Raw genomic sequence first — 24,774 nt, forward strand, 5'->3', positions numbered from 1 at the left:
AGAAAAAAAACCACACACAACAACTACACTCTTCTACAGACCTACCCAGGACTGCATAAACTGCACAAAACAGTGCAGGCATTACAATAAATAATAAACGGGACAATAGGGCAAGGTGTCAGTCCAGGCTCTGGGTATTGAAGAGTCTGATAGCTTGGGGGAAGAAACCATTGCATAGTCTGGTCGTGAGAGCCCAAATGCTTCGGCGCCTTTTCCCAGACGGCAGGAGGGAGAAGAGTTTGTGTGAGGGGTGCATGGGGTCCGTCATAATGCTGTTTGCTTTGCGGATGCAGCGTGTGGTGTAAATGTCCGTGATGGCAGAATAGAGACCCCGATGATCTTCTCAGCTGACCTCACTATCCGCTGCAGGGTCTTGCGATCCGAGATGGTGCAATTTCTGAACCAGGCAGTGATGCAGCTGCTCAGGATACTCTCAATACAACCCCTGTAGAATGTGATGAGGGATGGGGGGGTGGGAGATGGACTTTCCTCAGCCTTCACAGAAAGTAGAGACACTGCTGGGCTTTCTTTGCTATGGAGCTGGTGTTGAGAGACCAGGTGAGATTCTCTGCCAGGTGAACACCAAGAAATTTGGTGCTTGAATTTCATATAAAAGTCAATCATTATTTTTAAAGCTGCTTCACATACTGCTGTTTTTATGAAACATTTATTTGAAATATTAATCAAAATGGAAAAGAGCTAAAACAGACAAACACAAGATTCACGTCACATTAGCGCAGTGGCTAGTGAGATGCGATTACAGCTCGGGGCATCGGAGTTCAATTCCGACATCATCCGTAAGGAATCTGTTTGTCCTCTCCGTTGAATGCGTGCGTTTCTTCAGGTGCTCCAGTTTCCTCTTACAGTCCAAAGATCTATCAGTTAATTTCAAAGTACCTGTTGGTAACCTGCTGAGAGTATTTTGCACCACTTACACTACTGTTACGTATCCCGTAACTGGATCACTTACCAGCAAAGATAGAGAGGTCCACTGAAGACTGATGGTACCATTTTTAAATGTTTTTATTCATAAAGGGGCACAAAATGAAGGTTAATACAAACATTCAGATACCATAAGTCATCAATACTCAATCTAAAGCGCAGGTATAGTAATGATCAATCAGAAATAAGCTCTATCATTGTCTAGGGGATAATATCTTGTCCATTTGGAAAAATATAACAGTCATTCAAAAGTCGGCAGGCTTCAGCCTTTTGGGAACCGCTGGGTTTCCTGTGTTGGAGAGAGAGAGAGAGATTGGTGAGGAAAGGAAAACTTGCCCAGGTCCTTACAAAGCAAAGCCGTGGAATCAGGAGAGCCGGCTTTCCTGTTGTTAGTTAAAAGCGATTTTCCGTGATTCCAGCCACAGACTCCCGATTCGGAATCTAACGCACGTGGCTTCCTTCAAAATGGCTTCCCGCTCCAACGGGATCGCTATCGTGTCTCCTTGGTGTGTCTGGAGGGGTCGTCCCCCCCCAGACCCTCCTTTATACTTCCTCACGGGATCGCAGGTGTCAATGTCTCTCTCAACCAGCCCACTTTGCCCGAGGGCTTTACACGTGGTCTTCATGAGACAATAGTCAGGGTCGCTTTATTCTGCATCCCGGTGGAACGTGGTATTCAGCACGTCTCCCTCTCTCTCCCATTTCCTGTGGCTATTCAGCACGTCTCTCTCTCTCTTGGGTCATTGACCCCCCCCCCTTCACTAGGGCTCTTGCGATTCTCACAAAGGAGGGGGCTGGTATCATAACACTACTCATTCAAACTTTATTGAAGAAGTGGGTTTGTTTTCAGTTGACAAACAAGAGGAAATGTGCAGATGCTGGAAATACAATCAACACACAGAAACTGCTGGAGGAACTCGGCAGGCCAGGCAGCAGCTATGGAAAAGAGTACAACTGGTGTTTCGGACCGGGTCCCTTCGGCAGGACTGGAAAAAAAGCTGAGGAGTAGATTTTAAAAGTTGGGGGAGGGGCAGAAGAGGGAAACAAAAGGTGCTAGATGAAACCCAAAGGGGGAGGGATGAAGTAAAGAGCTGGGAAGATGATTGGTGAAGAGATACAGGGCTGGAGAAGTGAGAGTATGATGGAAGAGGATAGAAGGCCATGGAAGAAAGAAGGGGAGGGGGGGAAGCACCAGAGGAGGCGATTGGAGTGCAAGGAGATAAGGTGAAGAGGGAAAAGGGGATGGGGAAAGGGAAGGGGGAAGGGTCACTACCAGAAATTCAAGAAATTGATGCTCATACTATCAGGTTGGAGGCCACCCAGATGGAATATAAGGTGTTGTTCCTCCACCATAAGTGTGGCCTCATCACGACAATGGAGGAGGCCATGGATAGACATATCTGAATGGGAATGGGAAGTGGCCACTGGGAGATACTGCTTTCTCTGGCGTACAGAGCATAGGTGCTCGGCAAAGCAGTCTCCCCATCTACGACGGGTCTCACCAATATACAGGAGGCCACACTGGGAGCACCGGTCACAGTCTATGACCCCAAACAGACTCACAGGTGAAGTGTCGCATCACCTGGAAGGACTGTTTGGACCTGGATTATACTTCCTCCCACCCTGTTACTTGTAAAAATGCCATCCCTTTCTCTGAATTCCTCTGTCTCCGCTGTATCTGCTCTCAGGATGAGGCTTTTCATTCCAGATCGAAGATGTCCTCCTTCTTCAAAGAAAGGGGTTTCCCTTCCTCCACCATCAACGCTGTCCTCACCTGCATCTCTTCCATTTCACACATGCCTGCTCTTACCCTATCCTCTTGCCACCCTACCAGGGGTAGGATTCCTCTTGTCCCACCAGCCTCCGTGTCCAGCACATAATTTTCTTCAACTTCCGCTAACTGCAACAGGATCCCACCACGAAGTACATCTCTTCCCCCCCACCCCACACACACTCTTTCTGCTTTCCGCAGGGTTCGCTCCCTATGCGACCCCCTTGTCCATTTGTCCCCATCCCTGCCACCAATCTCTCTCCTGGCACTTATCCTTGAAAATGGAACAAGTGCTACACCCGCCCAACACCTCCTCCCTCACTACCATTCAAGGCCCTGAACAGTTCTTCCAGGTGAGGTGACACTTCGCCTGTGAGTCTGTTGGGATCACACACTGTGTCCAGTGCTCCTGTTGTGAACTCCTGTATATCGGTGAGACCCGATGTAGATTGCGAGATCGCTTCGCCGAGCACATCTCCCAGTGGCCACCCATTTTAATTCCACTTCCCATTTCCATTCAGATATGTCCATCTGTGGTCTCCTCCACTGTTGTGATGAGGCCACACTTAGGTTGGAGGAACAATACATTGAATTCTGTCTGGGTAGCCTCCAACCTGATGGCATGAACATCGATTTCTTGAACTTCTGGTAATGACCACCCCTCCTTCACTTTTCCCTCTCTCACCTTATCTTCTTGTCTGGCCATCGCCTCCCTGGTGCTCCTCCCCCCCCCTTCTTTCTTCCATAGCCTTCTGTCCTCTTCTACCAGACCTCCCCCTTCTCTAGCCCTATATCTCTATCACCAATCAACTTCCCAGCTCTTTACTTCAACCCTCCCACACCTTTTAAATCTACTCAACTGTTTTTCTCCAGTCCTGCTGAAGGGTCTCGGTCCAAAATGTGGACTGTACTTTTTTTCCATAGATGCTGCCTGGCCTGCTGAGTTCCTCCAGCAGTTTGTGTGTTGTGCTTTGATTTCAGTTGAGCCTAACTTGTCTCGCAGAATCCAAACATATTTGAAATTAAATCCATTCGGGGGGGGGGGGGGGGGTTGAGTTTCATTTTTAAATGGGTCTGCAATTTGGCTCACCTTTTGCGATGAAAATACTATTGCTACAGCTTGGAAGTGAGAGCGGAGGAGGTTAAGGCACTTCTTCTATTTCCGGCAGTTTAGACGCATCTAGGCGTATTACTGCCCTCCGCAGAATGTACAATTAATTACAGAATTTCAAGGAGCTCAAATTCTCAAATATAAACTAGTCGCACGAAGAAACAGAATAATTAACTTTTCAATCAGATGGTGGCTCTCTTGGTGGCCAAACAAAGATTTAATAGAAAAACAAAATACATTTAAGTCAGACAGCCTCTTAAACAATAATCTTCTTTCAATTTTATACCGATTACAACTCAGCAAAATATGCTGAACTGTCTCTGGAATACCACAGTCGCATAATCCAGCTGGATGTTTTCCTATTATCTTTAAGTAATAGTTTAGCCCACAATGCCCCAACCTAAGTCTTGTTTATTTCACCATTTCTCTATGATTTAAAGAGTAACAGTCTGAGACCTTTTTAACTAGAGGGTGACTAGAAAAGTAATGCCTTCCCTTTAATTCATTTTTCCAATCCTCTTGCCATTTCTTCTCTATGCCTTATTTTATATCCTACTTCTCAATTCTGCTCTGCCTAGGGGTATTCTAATTCCTACTTGCCCGCTCTGTAAGGAAAACTTTGCAATGCCATCCACAATTTCATTTCCCTCCACCCCAGCATGCCCAGGTATCCTTGTAAATCTAACTTCACAACCCATCATCCCTACTGTAAACAAAAGTAAGAGAATCTCAATAACTATGTCAGGACGAGCTTTTGATTTATTCCCTTTTATAGCCTCTAAGGCAGGTTAAGGCACTTCCCCATAAAGCGGCAGATTAATGAATTCATTGGAATCGAGCAAATAAATGACGGCGAAAAGAAGCGTGAAAAACATGCAAAGACAACATGATGGGCACAGAAGGCAGCAGCTGCACAGGCAGAACAAAAGCGAGAACATGGTGAACCATCCGGAAGAGTTAGAAAAACTTCAACTGAAGTTTTGTTGGTCCGTGACGTCACTGTATTTGGGTGACGCCATCATAGGCGGGGCAACAGCGTGACGTCAGGCGCCAGCGCGAGAGGAGCCTGGCGACAGCTGCTATGCGATGAATCGGGACGTTGTGGCCATGTCTTCGGTTCAGTCTGTTTTTGGCCATTATAACTGATCGCCCACGGTAGTTCAGAGCCAAAGGAGTTATGGCGCATCGTTATTTCCTGGTGGCCCGATGCTGTCGGAGACTGTGCATGAGCCTGGGCCCTCGGCACTTCAGGCCGGCCTGGAGACCGGTAAGTGATGGACTTGAGGCAGTGTCCGCAGCTCAGCCGGCCGGCTGGTTCGCTGCCCTGCGCCTCACTCCTTCCCCGTTCCTTCCACCTTATCTCGACCTCCTCAGGCTGGCGCCCCTTCTCAATGTGACTCAGGCGGGATCCCGGTGGAGCTTAGGCCTCCGCGCTTGATTAGTGACGTTAGTGTATTGTGTAACACCCCAGTCAGCAACTTAGTAGATGTACATCTGTTGTGGATCTGATGCATGGACTTGAGGTTCTCTGTATCATCTTCGTGCTTTGCGTGATTGTGAGCTAGGGACTGTGAGGAGTCAGTGGGAATATTTCAGTTTTCAAAGTTGTTTTGAGAACATCCTTGAGTCTTTTCCTCTGCTTTCTGGATGACCTATTCTGTGGAAGTTTGGAATAATTTCTGTTGTAGAAGTCTGGTGTCAGGATTGAGAATGACGTGGCCTGAGCAGCGGTGCTACATTGATCTAAGTAGTTCTTTCCATTCAGTCCAGAGAGAGGATGCTGATGCTGGAGGAGGCAATTCTGATCAGCTGATCAATGTGCAAAACTTTGGAGGAGTCACTGTGGTTTATTGTTACAGGCTGCAGATAGGTTGCAAAGAAGGAAGGGGAATCAGTTGTCAGTTACAAATGATAGGCTGTTCTTGTGCTGTGTTGTGAAAAACTGGTTGGAGTAGTTCCAAAGTAGTAACATAAAAAACTAAGATCAGGAATAGTCATTTGCTCCCTCAAGCTTACATAACTGATCTACCCCAGCCAGCTTCTGCTCTTCTTTGTTAGTTCCCCATAGCTCACAATTGTGTAGTTTTCCAAAAATTGAGCATATTCCTCTTTAAATGCCTCAAATGATTTAACCATCTCCATCCTCTTTCAGAGATTTACCTCTCTCTGCAAGATGTTCCTGCAGACTTCAGTTTTAAATAACCACCCACTAATCCTGTTACAGCTGTGAGACTTTGATCAGGACCAGCAGATTTCCTGGCGTATTGTTTGTTTTTCCATTCATTACCCCTGCACTTTTTTTATTCTATTTAATTTTTCAGATGTTACATAATATACATTTCCCAATGAAGCCAGTACATTTAGAATGAATTGGGAAATTGCACCCTGGTCATTTTAAAGAGAGTTGAGAAACTGGCTCCTGGTAAGTTAAAAATGAGTGTTAGAGCTGGGGCCATGGTGATGTGAAAGGGGGTGAAGGAAACATCACCTGCTGATTCATATGATAAACCTCTACGATTCTCAGATGGTTGATAAGCTAATTGTCAGAATATTCTGCATGATCCCTTGTTTGGGAATCTGTCAATATGGAAACATCTCCAACATCTGCTTTGTAGGATTTTCTAGACATTCCAAAGAATATGGGTCTAACTTATTTACTGCTCATACGCACCCCAGTAGCATAGCAGTAGCATTCTGGAGTTCGGAGTTCAATTTTGCCGCTGTTCTTTAAGGAGTCTCTACATCCTCCATGTGTAATGCATGAGTTTTTCCAACGTGCTTCAGTTTCCTCCCACAGTTTAAAGACCACCAGAAGGTTACTTGTCATTGTATTTGTCCTGTGATTAGGTTAGGCAGTTTTGGGATGGTGTGGCCGGAAGGCCCTACTCCATGGTGTATTGCTAAATAAATAAAAATAAATGACAGGACAACCATCTTATCCATGAATTAGCCCAGTGAATTTCTTTTTCGACTATGTCCAATACCAGTATGTAATTTCTTAATTGAGTTGTGCAAGACTCTGCGCAGTACTCCAGCTACGTCCTTGCTCATACCTTAGTACAATTTGTAAAAATACCTCCGTACTTTTGAATACCAATCTTCTTTCAATAAAGGCTAATATGTCATTTGTCTTCCTAACTGCTTGCTGTGCCTGATTGCAAACTGGATTCCTGCACAAAAATACCTAGAACCCTCAGTACTTCACACATCTACAATCTTTCTCCAAAGAGAATTACCTGCCTTAAGATTCCGCTTGCTGATGTGCATAACCTCACAATCTCTTTGTCAAGTTTTTGTCCATTCATTCACCCTTCATGGTTGAAGCATGCAGCTGTATAAACATTATTTATTGAGGACCTGATGATGTGTTTTACGGGCAGGAAAACAAGAGAGCAGATGAATTTGTGAGGACAGTCCTTGAATGTTTTGAGAAGGAATTTGAGGTGGATGACAGATTATTTGACAATTTGTCAACTAGTTCTCAGCTCAAAAAAAAGGGAAGCCAAGATATTAAGAAGAATTAAATTGTGCACAGGATAAGCTTTTGGGTGATGAGAGAGGATGGTTTCTTAGGTGAAGTTTAGCTTGGTGGCTAAGGCAAATTGAAGCGTGCTCTTGAGATAGCTCAATGCTACAAGAAGAGGCCATTTGAAACAAGAATTTTTGTAATCCAGAATGATATTTATGTACTTTGATAATAAATTTATTTTGAACTTTGATTTGTTCTAGGGTCTGATAGTGTTTAATATGGTTTGGTCAAATGCCAAAGTAGTTCACATCTATGGTGCTTTGTAAAAGTGTCCAAGATATCTACTGTGTAACCAGGAAGATGAATGCTGCTAAATACAGAGATGCGGGATAAAAACCTGCTAGCTCTGCCTGAAAGCTTAAACTGGGGAGGAAATTTGTCTTTCAGCAGGACAACGACTCAAAGCACACTGCCAAAGCAACCATGTAGTGGCTTCAAATGAAGAAAATTGATGTCCTTGAGTGGCCCAGTCAGAGTCAAAGTAAATGGTACAGCTCGAGTTAATTTAACACAATAGTTAACTAAACCATCTGCCATAATCTGTATATCAGCCTTCTGGAGATCAAGGGCTCCTGGCAGTGGCGTGTTACTAAATCGAATGGACTTGGTTTAGTTTTCTTGATGCTCTGATGTTACATAAGGCCATAGGAAGAGCTGTAGGCCATGGTACGCCTTCCTCATGCTACCTAGTCATTGTTTGATGGTTCCATTTATTTGTTCAGCTTGTCTTGATTCTGGGTGATGTGGACAATGAAAAGATCATTCAGTGCTCGTCAGTCCACATAATTCCTGGCAAGCAGACCCAGTGAAATATCTTCTTTGGTAAGAGTCGATGTAACATGGCAATCCCCATCTAGGAATATAGTCCTTGATCAGAGCTTTTCCTGTGTGATTGACAGTGGCTTACCTTGCTGGAATAGCTTCCTCCCATCTTGAAAACTTGTCCACTAATACCAGTACATCTGAGTATTCTTGACACTTTGACAAAGGAATGTAGGCCACTTGTAAATGTAAAAATGGATCAGGTGGAGCAGGAGCACTCACTTGTGGTAGCTTTGTTGTCCCAGAATGCATTTTCTGGCATGTCATGCTCTTTCAAACACTTGTTAAGCTTGTGCCTTGAACAATGGATTCCATCACCATTGGGAGAATTTGCCGATCATCTTTTGTACTCCATGCTTCCTAATGCCAACATTTCAGTTTCATTTGAATTCCTTTCTCAATCATTGGCAGAGTAATAACCAACAGGACGCAGTTAGTCTTCATGTTCTCGAATTAAAACCACTATCATGTGTTTCTCACTAATATGCAGGACAAATTATTTGTCTGTATTAGGATTCTTAATGCAGATGATTCACAATGTCACCTTTAAAATTTGAAACACTTTCACTTGTTCTTCATTAAGAGTCATGGGGTTGTCTGAGCACTTACTGATCCTCAGCAGATCGTTGAATGATTGAGCAATAATCAACGGATCTAACACTAGCTTGTCAATACATTGATTAACAATGATTTCACCTTCAGTCCTGTGTGTTTTCACTCCCTTGTCTTTATTGGAGCAAACTGTGATGTATACTGTCTATAAAAAGTATTCACTTCCCTTGGAATTTTTCATGTTTTTCAACATTGAATTTAATTTGGCTTTTTTGACACATTAACAGAAAAAACCTCTTTCCTGTCAAAGTGAAAACAGTTCTCTACAAAGTGATCTGAATTAATAACAAATATAAAACACAGAATAATTGCTTGCTTAAATATTCGCCCCCTTCAAGTCAGAATTTAGTACACACACCTTTGGCAGCAATTACAGCCTTGAGTCTGTGTGGATAGGTCTCTATCAGCTTTGCACATCTGGACACTGCAATTTTTCCCCATTCTTCTTTACAAAACTGCCCAAGCTCTGTCAGATTGCTTGGGGAACATGAATGAACAGCCCTTTTCAAGTCCAGCCGCTTATTCTCAGTTGAATTGAGGTCTAGAGTCTGACTTGGCCACTCCAGGACATTAACTTTGTTTTTAAGCCTTTCTCTATGTAGCATTTGCTTTATAGTTGGGGTCATTGCCTTGCTGGAAAACAAATCTCCCAAGTCACAAGTTCTCTTGCAGACTTCTTCGGTTTTCCTCCAGGATTTCCCTCTAGTTTGCTGCATTCATTTTACCCTCTACCTTCAGAAGCCTTCAGGACCTGCTGCAGTGAAGCATCCCCACAGCATGATGCAGCCACCGTCATGCTTCATGGTAGGGATGTTGTATTTTTGATGATGTATGTAAGCCAAGCATAGCATTTAGTCTTGATAGCCAAAAAGCTCAATTTTAGTTTCATCAGACCATAGAACTTTTTTCCAGCTGACTTTGGAGTCTCCCACATGGCTTCTGGAAAACTCTAGCCAGGATTTCATGTGAGACTTTTCAATAGTGACTTTCTCTTTCCATTTGCCCATAAATCTGTGACCGGTGAAACACCCAGGCAACCGTTGTTCTGTGTGCAGTTTCTCCCATCACAGCCACTGAAGTTTGTAACTCCTCCAGAGTTATTGTAGGTCTATTGGTGGCCTCCCTCACTGGTCCCCTCCTTGCATGGTCACTCAGTTTTTGAGGGCTGCTAGTGCTAGGCAGATTTACAGCTGTGCCATATTTTTTCCATTCCTTGATGATTAACTGTACTCCAAGGGATATTGAGTGACTTAAAAATTTTCTTGTATCCATCTCCTGACTTGTGCTTTTCAGTTAACCTTTTCGCGGAGTTACTTGGAGTGTTCTTTTATCTTCGTATTTTTGCCAGGGTACTGACTTAACAGCAGTTGGACCTTCCAGATATAGGTGTAGTTTTACTACCAATAATTGAAACAACTTGACTGTACACAGGTCTCCATTTAACTAATTACGTTACTTCTAAAACTAATTGGCTGCACCAGTGATGGTTTGGTGTGTCATGTTAAAGGGTGTGAATACTTGGGCAATCAATTATTTTGTGATTTATATTTGTAATTAGATCACTTAGTAGAGATCTGTTTTCACTTTGACACGAAAGAGTCTTTTCTGTTGATCAGTGTAAAAAAAAACCCAAATTAAATCCACTGTGATTCAATGTTGTAAAACAATAAAACATGAAAACTTCCCGGGGGCTGAATACTTTTTATAGGCACTGTAGCTGTCAGTCTTACTGTTTCATTACTGTCATCCTCATTTGAGATTTGGGGCTGTGATAGAGTCCGTGTCATGTCCATCCTGTAATTCTTTGGCATTCAGATGGTGGCGCTGTCTTGAAGGACTGTCTGATATAGGCTGTAATTGTCCAGCGTTTGGATGCTGGAACTGTATAGGGAGACTGTTCGATGTGATTCGTAATTCTTCAGGTGAAACTTTAGAAGTACCGTAGGTGTTTTCCAGCATCAGCTGGAGCATCACTAGCAGGATCATCCACTTGAATTCATGGCTTTTCCATTTTGTTTTAGTTTGCTTTGAAACTCCATATGCTGCACTTGTGTAAATTGAATTAACTGTATTGTTCTGCTCGTTTGGTTAATGCAAAGATTTGCTCTTTACACTTTTTATTGTCTCTGTCATACTGTTTTTGTAGTTTATCGCAGGTTTTGTGTTTCTTTCAATTAGTAGAACATTCCCTGTTAACTCTTTCAATTGCTCACACATTTGATCAAACGGACCATGTGCTCATATCTCTAAATCAGTAGCAGCCATTTTCATGTCTGGTCTTTTTCAATAGTTTTCCAACTGAAATGTTTTATTTGGCTAAGAGTTCTTAGTAAGTTTCACAACACTGGTAATCGTTTTGATTCAATTTGAGATCTAGAAATATCAATAGATTGTAACCAAATAGCAAATAGATATCTTCAACAACCACGTAGGCTGATCCTCCAAGGGGACTACAACCTTATCCTAGGGTTTGGAGGCTTGCATGCCTCAATGACCAGGAGAGCTATGTTGGCTGGAATCAGGGCTTTATGCTTTGGCTCTAGGTAGGGTCATCCATGCCAAACAGGTCAAAGGATAGAGGACAGACTAAGAGTGGTCCACTGGGCCTCCAGGTTTTGGGGTTCAGCTCAGAGATAACAATCCTGACTGGTAAAACAAAATTGTTATGGAAACAGCAATGAAGAATCCTTCTACATCTAAGTGCAATGGTATTCCTGAGTCTCTACCTGGGACTTGTATGACTGACAGTAGTGAAAGCCAAGAGGAAGCTATTGACATGATGAAGGAAATCCTGAATACTGCCAGAGATGGAGAACTTTCATTATTGCCCTCAATGCCAGTGGCGTAATGGGCAGTAAGTAAGTAAGTACATAGGTTGATCCAACAAGCAAATAGATTGTACAACCACTATTTTCATCAAGTACCAAAATAGATCATAACCTACTAGGTGAATACCAATTAGATTGTAGAACCACCATTCTAAGCAGGTACCAAAAATCTTGATTTCCGTCTGATATTTGAGGCCAGAACTCTTTTTTTTCAGAACTTTTCTCTCTGACAATAGAGGACATTCTTGAATTGATAGAACAAAGAGAACAAGAACAGACCAGTGACAGGGGGCTTACTATTGAAGAGAGGATCTAAAGATGGTGCCTAGCACAAAACAGCTATTTTTATAACCAAATGATAAGAGAATTCATAGATAAAGAATCAACCAATTAAAAAATACTTATTAAAGACTCTGATAAAATTAACTAATGAGAAAATATTAGCCACTTAATTAGCCAGAATTATACTTTGTATAGACACTAGAGGCATATTAAACTGTTATGTATATAACAGCTATTTAAAATACAAGCAGATAATTGATTGCTAAATGGCAAAGAAAATGATGATTAAACTTAAACAGTTGGATCCAACAATACCAAGTGATATCGGTTGATCTTGTCTGATTTGAGATGGAAAGAGCACATGAAACAACAAACAAGAATTATATCGTTATAGAAAAAATTATATTATCAGAAGTTACAGAATCAAACATATTTCTTGAATTCTATAGATTAAGAAAGATCTCAGAATTTGAGCAGAGGGTATGAAGTGAAGCAACAGCACAGAAGTATGTTCTTTGACCCACTGTGATCATGCCAAACATCAAACACCTTTCCATTTCCCTAATAATCTATATTAAAGATAGAGGTTGAAATTATTCTGCCCTTTAAGATTGTAACCTCAATGTCTTAATTGTGTATACCACCATAGCACTAAATTGGTTTAATGTGAAAAAGCAAGCAAATACTATCTAGCTGTTTTTTAACAATGTTTTTGTGACATTCTTGTTGCAATGGCTGGTTGAAGGATTAGTGCCATTTATTTTGCAGTCTTCTGGTTGTACATTTAACTGTGTGGATGGGAACAGTCTGCTGACAAACGTGCTTGGTGTCTACAGACGCCTCTGCTCACGGCCTCCTAAAGGTACGGCATCTTGAGATTCTAATTATATATTATCATTTAATAACTGGTCTGTTTCTTTAAACATCCAAAATGCATTTTAATCTAGTCACTCTGTAAAGCAAGAATAAGAATATACAGTATTTTAAATGAGCCACTTAAGTACTTTGCCTTGAATTCTAAACCTTTATTTTAGTGTTTGACCAAGTTGTTTAGATTCTGTTTTGACAGTAATGTAAGACACATACTTCCTTTACATTTGGAGACACAAGGGGCTGCAGATCTGGAATCTGGAGCAAAAAAATGCTAGAAGAATTCAGCAGGTCAAGCAGCATCTGTGGAAACATAAAGTTTAGTCAACATTTCACGACAAGGACCTTTAAGGCTGTGCGTTGTACTAAGTCTTGTTAAGGTCAATGTAATGAGAAGTAATACAGAATATAGTGTAAACTGACAAGAATGAATTTGCAAATGCACCAGAACAGCAATAGGAGCATTAGTGGAAGAGGATACAGGTGAGAGTGTGGGTGATGAGTCAAGCTGTATATGGGAAGATGGCCAAGTTGTGATGAGATCCAGGGTTAACTGTCTTGCCAATTCCCTTCATCGAGCATTTCTCTAATGGGAAATGCTGTCAAGCACAATTCTTTTAGCTGAGGAACTGTGCTTGCAGTTCGACTCCTTCTCAGAAAATGGTTCAATTCCCTCTCAGTCTTTCTGAATACCTACATCTGATCACATCAACTATTAAGTATTTCAACTGGAATCTACTGTTTCAGTATTATCAGTATTCACTTGAATTGGCATTGCTGCAAATCTTGCAGTTCCTCATTCATTGCGGTGCCCCATGAGACCAGTAGCTCTGCCACCCTGAGTATCAACTTCATCCAGTCCTGTTTGGGAAGACGGTTGAGTGATGTCATTGCTGCTCACTGCTCCCCTCCCAAATGCCACAATGTTGCCATATGCCTCCAGCCATAACTTGTGCCATACTGTTCCTGGAAATGTTGGTGACCACTGTCTAGGATGCACTTGTGTTAAAAATGGTTTTCATGAAAATAGAATGGTACATTCACAGAATTATATGATCATATAATCAATGATGGTGATTAATAACATCAGAAGATGTTATAATACACTTCACAGGGTGCGATATTGTACTTAAGGATTTCCTCATTGACTACTTATCTTGGCTGCTTAATTGCTTTTTCAGTTAAATGTTTGAAGTTGCATTGATAAAAAGCCGTGAAATTGTATGTTAATTTTTAGTCCATTAGCTTTGTAAGGGGTTTTTGTGTTTGGAAGATTTGCTCTCTCCAAAGGTCAACAATTTGAGAGGCTATTATTGTCCTTTACATGGCCTGGGGATATTATAACCACTTTATCTGATATTCAAGATTATTTTCCACGCAGTAATTCTTCATTGGGCAAAAATATGAAATAAACCACTGCTGGGAGAAGGCATTGTTACATGTGTTTTTGCTTGCCCTCCAAATTAAAAACAGGTGCTCTTTAGAAAACCCATTTATTATTGTTGAATTTTCTGGTAGACAAGCATGGGTTTTGGTATACAGTGGTGCTAGGAAGTTTGTGAACCCTGTAGAATTTTCTCTATTTCTGCATAAATATGGCCTAAAATGTGATCAGATCTTCATGCAAGTCCTAAAACTAGATAAAGAAAACTGAACTAAATAAAAAAAGAAAAGATTATACCAATTCATTTATTAATTGAGAAAAAATGATCTATTATTACATGTATTTGGTGGAAAAGGTGTGTGAACCTCTGGTGTACAGTCTTCTACAAAAGCTATTTAGAGTCGGGTGTTCCAATCATTGAGATGAGACTGGAGGTGTGAGTTGTAGAGGTGTTCTGCTCTATTAAAAAAGACACACATTCAGGTTACTGACAGAGCCTGCTCTTTATGTGCACCATACTTCAATCAAAACAATTTTCAGAGGACCTTTGAAGAGGAATTGTAGAGATGCATGAAGCTGGAAAAGACTACAAAAGCACTTCTAAAGACCTGTGTGCTCATCAGTCCACAGTGAAAGAAATTGTCAATGAATGGAGTAAACTCAGTACTGTTGCTACTCTCCCTAGGAGTGTGCTTCCTGAAAAGATCACACTAAGAGCACAACGTGCAATGCTGAAGGAGGTGAAAATAATCCCAAGGATAACAGCAAAAGACCTGCAGAAATCTGTAGAACTTGCTAAAGTCTCTGTTCATGTATTCACTAGAAGAAAAACACTGAACAAGAATGGTGTCCGTGGAAAGACACCATGAAGGAAACCATTGCTCTCCAAAAAAAAACATTGCTGCTCGTCTCAAGTTTGCAAAAGACCACCTAAATGCTCTGCAATGCTTCTGAAACAATATTCTGTGGGCAGATGAGACAAAAGTTGAACTTTTTGGCTGAAATACGCATTGCTAAGTTTGGAGGAAAATTCTGCACACCAACACCAAAATCTCATCCCAACTGTGAAGAATGGTAGAAGGAGCATCATGGCTTGCAATCATTGAGGGAACAATAAATTCAAAATTGTGTCAAAACATTTTACAGGAGAATGTCAGGGTAGCAATCCGTCACCTGTACCTTAATAAAAGTTGGATAATGCAACAAGACAATGATCTGAAAGACAAGAGTAAATCAAATACAGAATGGTTTAAAAAGAAGAAAATTCATGTTTTGGAATGGCCGAGTCCTGACCTTAATCCTATAGAAACATTGTGGAAGGACCTGAAGCAAGCAGTTCATTCTAGGAAGCCCACCAACATCCCAGAGTTGAAGCAGTTTGTAAGTAGGGATGGCCTAACAGTCCTCCAAGCTGATGGGAAGGACTGATCAACAGTTACTGGAAACGATTGGTTGAAGTTATTGCTGTACGGGGGTGGGGGGGGGGGGGTGGAGGTGTCAGACCAGTTATTGAAAGCAAAAGTTCACATACTTTATCAATGAATACATGTAATATTGGATCATTTTTTTTCAATAGATAAATGAACAAGTATAATGTTTTTTTGTACTATTTATTTAATTGGGTTCTCTTTCTCTAGGTTTAGGACTTGAATGAAGATCTGATCACATTTTAGGTCATATACAGAAATACAGAAAATTCCATAGGGTTCACAAACTTTCTGGCACCTCTGTAAGATCTCGAGGCTTTGCCCTTAACTCAGCAGGAGTGACAAGTGGTCTCTGATAGTTCTATATCCAGGCATATGTTGAAATGTGTGTGAGGGCATTCCTTTTGTAAAGAAGGCTGTCTCATTTTCATTGAATATGAATTGAGGATAGAGGTCTTCCCTGCCTGTTTAACCTATTACTGTTCACATTTTCACCACTGTAATGGATGTTGTCTACTGTGTTTTAAATCTTAAGAGACATTCTCAACCAGCTGTAAGTTAACGTTGATCCTTCGACCTCCTGTTTTCTGCTTGTGGCCACCTCTATGATCATAGTAAGCTTAAAGAGATGCAGTAAAATATTCATTTGTTCTCCCACCGGCTTCATCTTCTCCAACAATGGTCTCTTTGATCAAGCTTAATTGTGTTGCATTAACTGACATGGTCGTGCTGGAAAATGTAATGTTATCAGGATTTTAAAAAAATTCTTCAATATGTAAAGGATGATTAATTGAAATCTTACTCAACATCCAGCCGGTGCATTTCTACTTCAAGCTGACTTATTAGTTTATTGTTTATGTTTTTTGCTCATATCATGTAACATGGTTACCTTAAGACTGACCTGTATTTACAGCCTTTTGCTACACCTTCCCTATGGGTGTCATTTTGCGTTTTTCTGTTTCATTGTGTGTAGTTACGTCATTGTAGGTTTAAAATCAGCTAGATAGCATTTATAGTCAGGCTGAAGTTCAAGGACTGCCTGTGAATCAGTTGTAAATACAAAAAAAATTACTGAATTGTCACTGGCCAAACATTAATGATATAACACACTTATTACCCGTGTTGGCGCTTGGCCTAGTGGATAAGGCATCAGTCTAGTGATCTGAAGATCACTGGTTCGAGCCTCAGCTGAGGCAGCGTATTGTGGTAAGGCACTTAACAACACATTGCTCTGCGATGATACCGGTGCCAAGCTGCTTGGGTCCTAGTGCCCTTCCCTTGGACAACATTGGTGGCGTGGAGAGGGGAAGGCTTGCAACTTGGGCAACTGCCGGTCTCCCATACAACCCTGCCCAGGCCGGCGCCCTGGAAACTTTCCAAGGTGCAAATCCATGGCCTCACAAGACTAACGGATGCCTATTCTATTCCTATTACCCAATCAAACATGATCAAGATGCCTATCTTCAGCAGCAAGGCTTAACTAATTCAGTCGGCCATTAAGTGTATTCCATCCCCTCCTCCTATCTTCGTATTCTAGCTTCTAACCCTTTCCTTTCCAGTTCTGATGGAAGTTTTTGACCTGAAATGTTGACTGTTTATGCCCCCTCATAGATGCTGTCTGATTTGCTGAGTTCCTGCTGCGTTTTGTATGTATTGCTCAAGATTTCCAACATCTGCAGGATCCCTCGTGTTTAAAATTAAGCCAATTATTAGAGTTATAACTCCTAAATCTCCTAGGTCAATATCCTGGAATTCTTTATCTAGTAGTGCTTCAAGATTGCCTTTAACTACAAACTAGAGAGGTTCACAAGGGCAGGTCTTCACGTCTGTGAAATTGAAAGAGAGTCATTTATGCAGTAGAATGGATTAATTCAAAATATAATAAAATATCCTTATTTTTCAGTTAACATTTTAGTAAATAATGAGCTATATTTATTGTTACTTAGATTCAAGATATCCTGGAATAAGAAACAATTCTGACATCTGTTGTGATGTGTATGGATTTGTTGGTCTTGCCTTTGGCATGGATCGTGTACATAGGGAGTTTAACTGTTCAGGAAGGCCATGCCTAGTATAATTTCCACTCATTTTAAAGAAAGCTTGATGTATCATTGTTTTCTATTGCTAGCATTCTATTGACTGTAAAATCACAGTGGTGCAGCCACAGGTTCACTACTCCAGTGACTTCAAAGTCAAAGTAAACGTTCTCAAAGTACTATATGCTACCTTGAGATTAATTTTCTTGCAGGCATTTATAGGAAAATAAAGAATATAATAGAATTTATGAAAAAAATATACATAAAGACTTGACAAACAACCAATGTGCAAAAGAAGACCAATTGTGCAAAAAAAACGAATGGATTCTCAAACAACAGAAAATCTGCAAATGCTGGAAATCCAAGCAACACACAAAATGCTGGAGGAACCCAACAGGCCAGGCAACATCTGTGGAAAAGAGGACTGCCTTCGTACAATGCTTTCAATGATTGCATCCTCCAAATCTTCATTTTCATTGTAACATTCAAGATGATTGTTGATACCTTAATTCTTCATAGTGCCTAACTTGTTCAAGTAGAGAAATCATTTCACTTTTACTCCTGGCCTTTCTGGCATCTCCAAGCCTAAGTGCTTGAAACCACAGTGAGCAAAACTGTTCTGAATTGTATTACTGCTTTTTTCTTGCCAACTATCAGTGACAAAAATCAATGCTTTTGGAACACAAACACATGCAACTGCCCCTATTTAAAAATTGCTCACTGTAAGCATGGGTAGTGTTTAGTAGCTACACAAGTGCACATGATTAGTTAGAAACTTCTGCAACAGTGCCTTATCCCAATTAAACAGCATAGAGTCCCAAATAAGTGACTGTCCTGATTAACTGACAGCCTAATTAACCAGAATCCACTCTACTACAAGCATTAGTTATGATGTTTTTGAAAGTGAGATTGCAGGTTGTGAAATCAGTGCAGATTTGAGGTGAGTGAAGTTATCCTCATTGATTCAGGTGCCTGATGGCCAAAGGGCCAAACTGTTCCTGAACCTGATGGTGTGAGACCTAAGGCTCCTGATCTCCTGCCTGATGGTAGTAGTGAGAAGAGAGCATGGCCTGGGTGGTGGGGGTCCTTGATGATAGATCGTGCTTTCTTGTGGAAGCGCTCCTTGTAAAAGTGCTCAAAGGGCTTTCTATAGACTTTCATTACTGAGCATTGGTGTTTTCATTACCAGGCCATGAAAATACTCTCTACTGTGCATCTATAGAAGTTTATCAAAGTTTTAGATGACATGCCAAATGTATACGAAGAAATTAGAAGTTTTGTTGTGCTTTCTTTGGGATGACACTTGCTTACAGATCCCAGATAGGTCCTCTGAAATTATATTGCCAAGGAATTTAAAGTTGCTCTCCACCTCTGATCCCATAATGAGGACTGGTTCATAGACCTCCAGAAGTTGATCATCAGCTTTGGGTTTTGCTGATGTTGAGTTGTTGTTCTGACACCATTCAGCCAGATTTTCAATCTCTCCTCCTATATGGCGATTTGTCACAACCTTTGATTCAGCCAGTAACAGTGGTGTCAACACCAAACTTAAATATGGCTTTGGAGCTATTCTTAACCACACGCTCAAAGGCATTAAGTGAGCAGAGCATAGGGCTAAGTACAGAGTCTTGTGGGGCACCCTTGGTGATGGTGATGAAATCGAGGATGCAGTTGCGCATCAAAGCTTAGGTTTTAGAGCTTAGTGTTCAGTTTCGAGGGGATGATAGCATTGAACTTCTGATCAATCTTGACTCCAGTGCAATTCTTGCTGTGACTTCTCATGTTTCCCTAGGTGCTCCAGTTTCTCCTAACTTCCCAAAAAGATGTGGGTAGTAGAACCTGAGGAAGGGGGAGCTGATGGGAAAGTGGGGAGAATAAAATTGTTTAGGGCATGATTAGGATGTTTAATAGTTGGCATGCACTTGGTGGACTAATGCACCTGATTTCATGCTGTATCTCTCTGACTCTGATACATTTGAAAGAAAAATCAACTTGGTTTTATGATATTGGTATTGAATTAGTGGCAGGATTATGGGACTCATAACCATAGGCATGCTGGATCATTGTACCAGATACACACACTTGCTTGGTTACCTTCCCATAAAAAGATACCTAGTTGAAGCTTGGAAAGGTTCATTTGGGCAGATCACCAGCTTTGGGGGGGAAATACAGGGTTGAATGTATGTAGCAAAATGGATTAAATATAAAAGCAAATGATTAACATTCTAATTTTCAGTTATCAGTTCTATAAATAATGAGCTATATTTATTTCTGTGCAATGGTGAATCATGAGGTTCAAAGTTCATCCTATACATTTTCAAGATTTAAGTTTACACTTTGTATAGATTTTAAACTGGCATTATTTTCCTGCAGGGTTTGAAAAATATTTTCCAAGCAAATCCAAAAAAGCAAATGAATCCAAAGGATCCTCTGAAGCAAAAGGTATGGGATTTGGCTTATTGCCATCATATCTAAATTTACAAATGACTTGCATTAATTTAGAATTTCTCGTGATCATTTATTAACAGGGAAAACAGTGACTTTAGGATTAGTTATCCAGTAATCTATGTTGAATATGTAATGCCCTAGTTCATTTTTTTGCCGTTATGTTGTATGTATTTCATTTTGGCAGTTCTGTAAGAGCAGCTTGTTTTCAGGTTGTTTGGGTTATTGTTGAAGATGAGAAATGAGGAGAAATGTGTGCCATCCAATTAGGATGGTGGAATTAAGGGGAGGTTTCTCTGGTGAGGGACACTAAGGTTGGGCTTAGGCTTTTTTTGTTCGGCAGGAGATGAAGAGAGAAGACACTGGGGAGAACTGGTCTTAGCATACGATCCAATGGGAGAGCTGTTTGTTCGAGATGGATTGCGATCGATGTTTGGGAGGTGGTGTGGGCGTTCATGCTGACCAAGGGCCCAGCACGTGTGACAGAGAAGTTCAAGATGAGCTCCAACTTGTGCACATTTTACTGTTTACCGTAGATTCCGGATTATAAGCCGCTACTTTTTTCCCACATTTTGAACAGCTTTGAACTCTGCGGCCTTTAATCCAGAACGGCTAATACATGGTTTTTTTTCATGCCGCCTCGTAAACATTTTGCCTCGTAACAGTAGACCAATAAAATTGATGAGTAGTTCACAGAGGTCCAATGAAATTGTACGATAAATCAAGCGCACTTTCACAATTAAATTATTGTAAATCAGTCATTTGTACTCACCCTCATCAACATGGAAAATACTCGAAGAAAAGCAAGACCCGAGCGCGTCAGACCCGATTAGACCCGATTGCGTTACGCAAGCGCGTCAGACCCGATTAGACCCGATTGCGTTATGCAAGCGCGTCAGACCCGAGCGCGTCAGACCCGATTAGACCCGATCGCGTTACGCAAGCGCGTCAGACCCGAGCGCGTCAGACCCGAGCGCATCAGACCCGATTAGACCCGATCGCGTTACGCTAGCGCGTCAGACCCGATTAGACCCGATCGCGTTACGCAAGCGCGTCAGACCCGAGCGAAAACGCTGCTTTTAAGTTAAAGGCGATCAATAACTTTTCCTGGTAGGCTGCAGTATATATATTTTTACCAGTCGCTAGGAGATATTGGAATGTTGTTCGTGCTGTTCAGTAAAAAAGTATATGCAACGTAATTTGTGTTACCGATACGTATGTATATTTAAAAGTAGCGGTGCGGCCTAAAATCCGGTGCGGCCTTTACAATTAAAAAATTGATTTTATTTCTAAAATTAGAGCCAGCGGCTTTTAATCAGGTGCGCTCTGTAGTCCGGAATCTACGGTAATTAGAATGAGTCCTTTTTGTTATTCTTTACGAACCCTTAAGTTAAGATTCATAAATATAATTCCTTTAATTGTATGCAGTGTACTATCTGTTATTTCATGACACTAATTTGTAACAGGGTAGCAAATTACACATCATCCACACAAACCAGGGTTTGAGCTGGGATCGAGGAGTCTCAATCTCACAAGTTTGGCCGGACTTGAGAGTGTCTTCCCTAGACTTGCACAGCCAAGGAAACTAGGGTGTTTCAAATATCTGTACTACATAATGATTTAACCAGTTAACAATGGCAACTGATAATGATCTGTTGAATATTTCAGAGTCAAAATCTACAAATTCTCAGCGTCTTGGGAATAATGGTTCAGGTGGTGGAAGTGGTGGAAAGAAAGGAGGCCGAAAAGATGAATCCACTTGGTGGGCCAGGTTACAGAAGGTAAGTGCTGGGAACTTTTGCTTTAATTCTGCTATGCAAGTTTAAATTCCTGGAGTTCCAAGCACTTTCTTCATTAAAAGTAAAATATTATAGTTCTGGAAACATTCGGTTGATTAAGCAGTATCTGTGAAGGAAGGCAGTGAGACCACCTTTGTGTACTGTGCATTGTTTTGGTCATCTGTTTTAAGAACTTTGAAGAACAACAGAGTCAAAGAAACTGGAATAGTATTCTGCATTGAAATAGCTGATTCTTGGGATACATAATGGCAAAAAGCAATTGTTCAGCTATTAAATTATTATGCAAAACTCAGCAGTCATTATAGCCCACTGTTCGTTTAACCTGCAATAAACTTTGGATTTGGTATCGCTAAACATATACATTATTGGAGGTGAGAGCACTTAAGCTCTAGTTAAGTACTTTAATCTCCTCTTTCAGAAATCACAATACATTTAGTTCTCCAGAGAAGGAATGCAGAAAATCAACCAGAGTTCTAGCCCATGATGAACAACTGAAAGTTTTAACTATTTGTATGATAGTTTTGTTTTTATTTAAATGAGATAAGTTGCACAGAAACAGTTCTTTTACAAATATGGAAATTAAAGGAAGGTTGATATTATCAAGCAATATCTTGAAAACTCACTAATTGCTTATTAACAACCTGTAGTGATTTTAAAGTTGGAGCATTGAATATAGAATAGAACTGTAGAGAGCAAAACCTATGGCCCATGATATTGTGCCAAACTAATTCAACCAGTGACTCTTAATTAATCTAAGTCCTTTTTCCATGGAAACTGCTGACTGAAGCAGTGCATGATGTGGGAGAGGAGTATTCAGATGCTGTTGCTGCAGCCTTTGTCTTTCTCAGGTTGGAATGTGATACACTTGATTACGCTCTGGATGCTGACAGGAAACCTGTGTCTTCCATGTCTGTGGTGCTCTTCCTTCTTAAAGAAGCATAAAATTAGACCCATTTTTAAACCCTTGTGTAAGTGTCTTGGTTTAATACTGCCCTTGATGGCAAATCAGTTCTTTACAAATATAACTATTAAATGGTACAAATCTGTTTCTTTCTTCAGTTATATGAAATTGTTCCTCATGACGAAATTATACTAATGTTAAAACAATAACACCAAGCATTGAATCAAGTATAAATTGAAGTATGTATCGGGGATCAGTACCAACAGCTTCATGATCTCTGAAATCAAATTCCACTGAACATGTTGGAATTGTCTTTTAAATAAAAGTGCAAATTTTCTTCCCAATAAATATTTGCCTTAAGAACATAAGACCATAAGAGATAGGAGCAGGAGTAGGCCAATCGGCCCCTCAAGCCTGCTCCGCCATTCAACAAGATCATGGCTGATCCAATCTTAACTCTAGTTTTCACCGAATCCCACAAGGCAACAGCGCCAACCAACAGGGCACCATGCCGCCCATTTTATTTTATTATTCATCCCGCCCAAACCCATGTGATCACCCGGGGGGGGAAAAAACCGAGTTGTCAATTGAGGAGAAAAAATCTGGAAAATTCCTCTCCGACCCATCCAGGCTATCGAAAACTGGTCCAGGAGATCACGTGGCTGATCTAAACCTAGCCTCATGTCCACTTACCTGCTCGCTCACCGTATCCCCTAATGCCATTTTTATCCAGGAAAATGTCTATCTCCGTTTTGAATTTATTGAGTGTAGTAGCTTCCACAGCTCTCTGGGGCAGTAAATTCCACAGCCCCACTACCCTCTGAGTGAAGAAATTTCTCCGCATCTCAGTCCTGGAACGGCATCCCCATATTTTAAGATTATGCCCCCTAGTCCTAGTTTCACCCATCATTGGGAACATTCTACCCGCATCCACCCGATCAAGCCCCTTCACAATCTTATATGTTTCAATAAGATCGCCTCTCATTCTTCGGAACTCCAATGAGTAGAGTCCCAATCTACTCAACCTCTCATCATACATCAACCCATCCATCCCCGGAATTAACCTAGTGAACCTTCTCTGCACTTCCTCGAGAGCCAGTATGTCCTTTCTTAAATATGGACACCAGAACTGCACGCAGTACTCCAGGCGTGGTCTCACCAATATCCGGTACAACTGCAGTAAGACCTCCCTGTTCTTATACTCCATCCCCCTAGCAATAAAAGCCAGCATTCCATTGGCCTTCTTGACCACCTACTGCACTTGCATACTAACTTTTTGTGTTTCCTGCACCAGGACCCCCAGATCCCTTTGCACAGAAGCACTTTCCAGTTTCTCTCCATTTAGATAATAACTTGCTCTATTATTTTTCCTGCCAAAGTGCAAGACCTCACACTTGTCAGTATTATATTTCATCTGCCAAATGTCTGCCCAATCACTCAGCCTATCTATGTCCACCTGCAGGGTTTCAATGTCCTCCGCACTCATTACACTCCCTCCCATCTTTGTCTTTCAAACTTTCAAATGCCTGTGCATATTTTCTGTTTGCTTCCTGTGCTAAATATGAAACAGATGGGTGCTTAGATTATATCCACGTTTCATTTCCTATTAACAGCACAGTAGTCCGGCAGTTAGCATTTCTGCCTTAGTTCTAGGGGCCTAGGTTCTAACCTGACCTCAGATGTGTGGAGTTCACAAGTTCTCCTCAAGTCATATCAAATATCTGTCATGGGGAGAACTTGTGAACTCCAGTTTCCTTTCCCATCTCATGCTGCTAGGTTAATTGCCTGTTATAAATTGCTCTTTTACCACAGATTAATGGAAAAAGAATCAAGGAAGGTTGATGGGCATGTGAAGAAGAAACTTTAAGTTTACAGGGAAATAAAGGGAATAGGACGGATGGGGCTGCTCTTCTGGAAGCTGGCATGGAAAAGATAGGCTGAATAGTTGCTTCCTTTGCAATAAATATATATGTAAATATACCCCTATCAATAGTGTCAATGGCACTGCTTATCAT

At 41.2% G+C, this 24,774-nt stretch overlaps 1 protein-coding gene across 4 annotated transcripts in view; it reads left to right on the forward strand.

Annotated features, from left to right (window-relative positions):
• Nucleotides 1–4,847: 4,847 nt before the first annotated feature.
• afg3l2 (AFG3-like AAA ATPase 2) overlaps nucleotides 4,848–24,774 on the forward strand; it is a 79,019-nt gene continuing 59,092 nt past the window's right edge. For 2 of the 4 annotated variants that reach the window (XM_073046942.1, XM_073046952.1), the window contains exons 1-4: nucleotides 4,851–5,091; nucleotides 12,666–12,759; nucleotides 19,988–20,056; nucleotides 21,728–21,840. In XM_073046942.1, coding sequence (XP_072903043.1) covers nucleotides 5,002–5,091; nucleotides 12,666–12,759; nucleotides 19,988–20,056; nucleotides 21,728–21,840 — 366 coding nt within the window. In that variant the 5' untranslated portion in view covers nucleotides 4,851–5,001. Of the gene's footprint in view, nucleotides 5,092–12,665; nucleotides 12,760–19,987; nucleotides 20,057–21,727; nucleotides 21,841–24,774 lie in introns of all 4 variants that reach the window. The other 2 variants (XM_073046969.1, XM_073046962.1) reach the window with 2 other exon arrangements.

Source organism: Hemitrygon akajei, chromosome 1 (assembly GCF_048418815.1).
Source record: "Hemitrygon akajei chromosome 1, sHemAka1.3, whole genome shotgun sequence".
Taxonomy (NCBI): Eukaryota; Metazoa; Chordata; class Chondrichthyes; order Myliobatiformes; family Dasyatidae; genus Hemitrygon; species Hemitrygon akajei.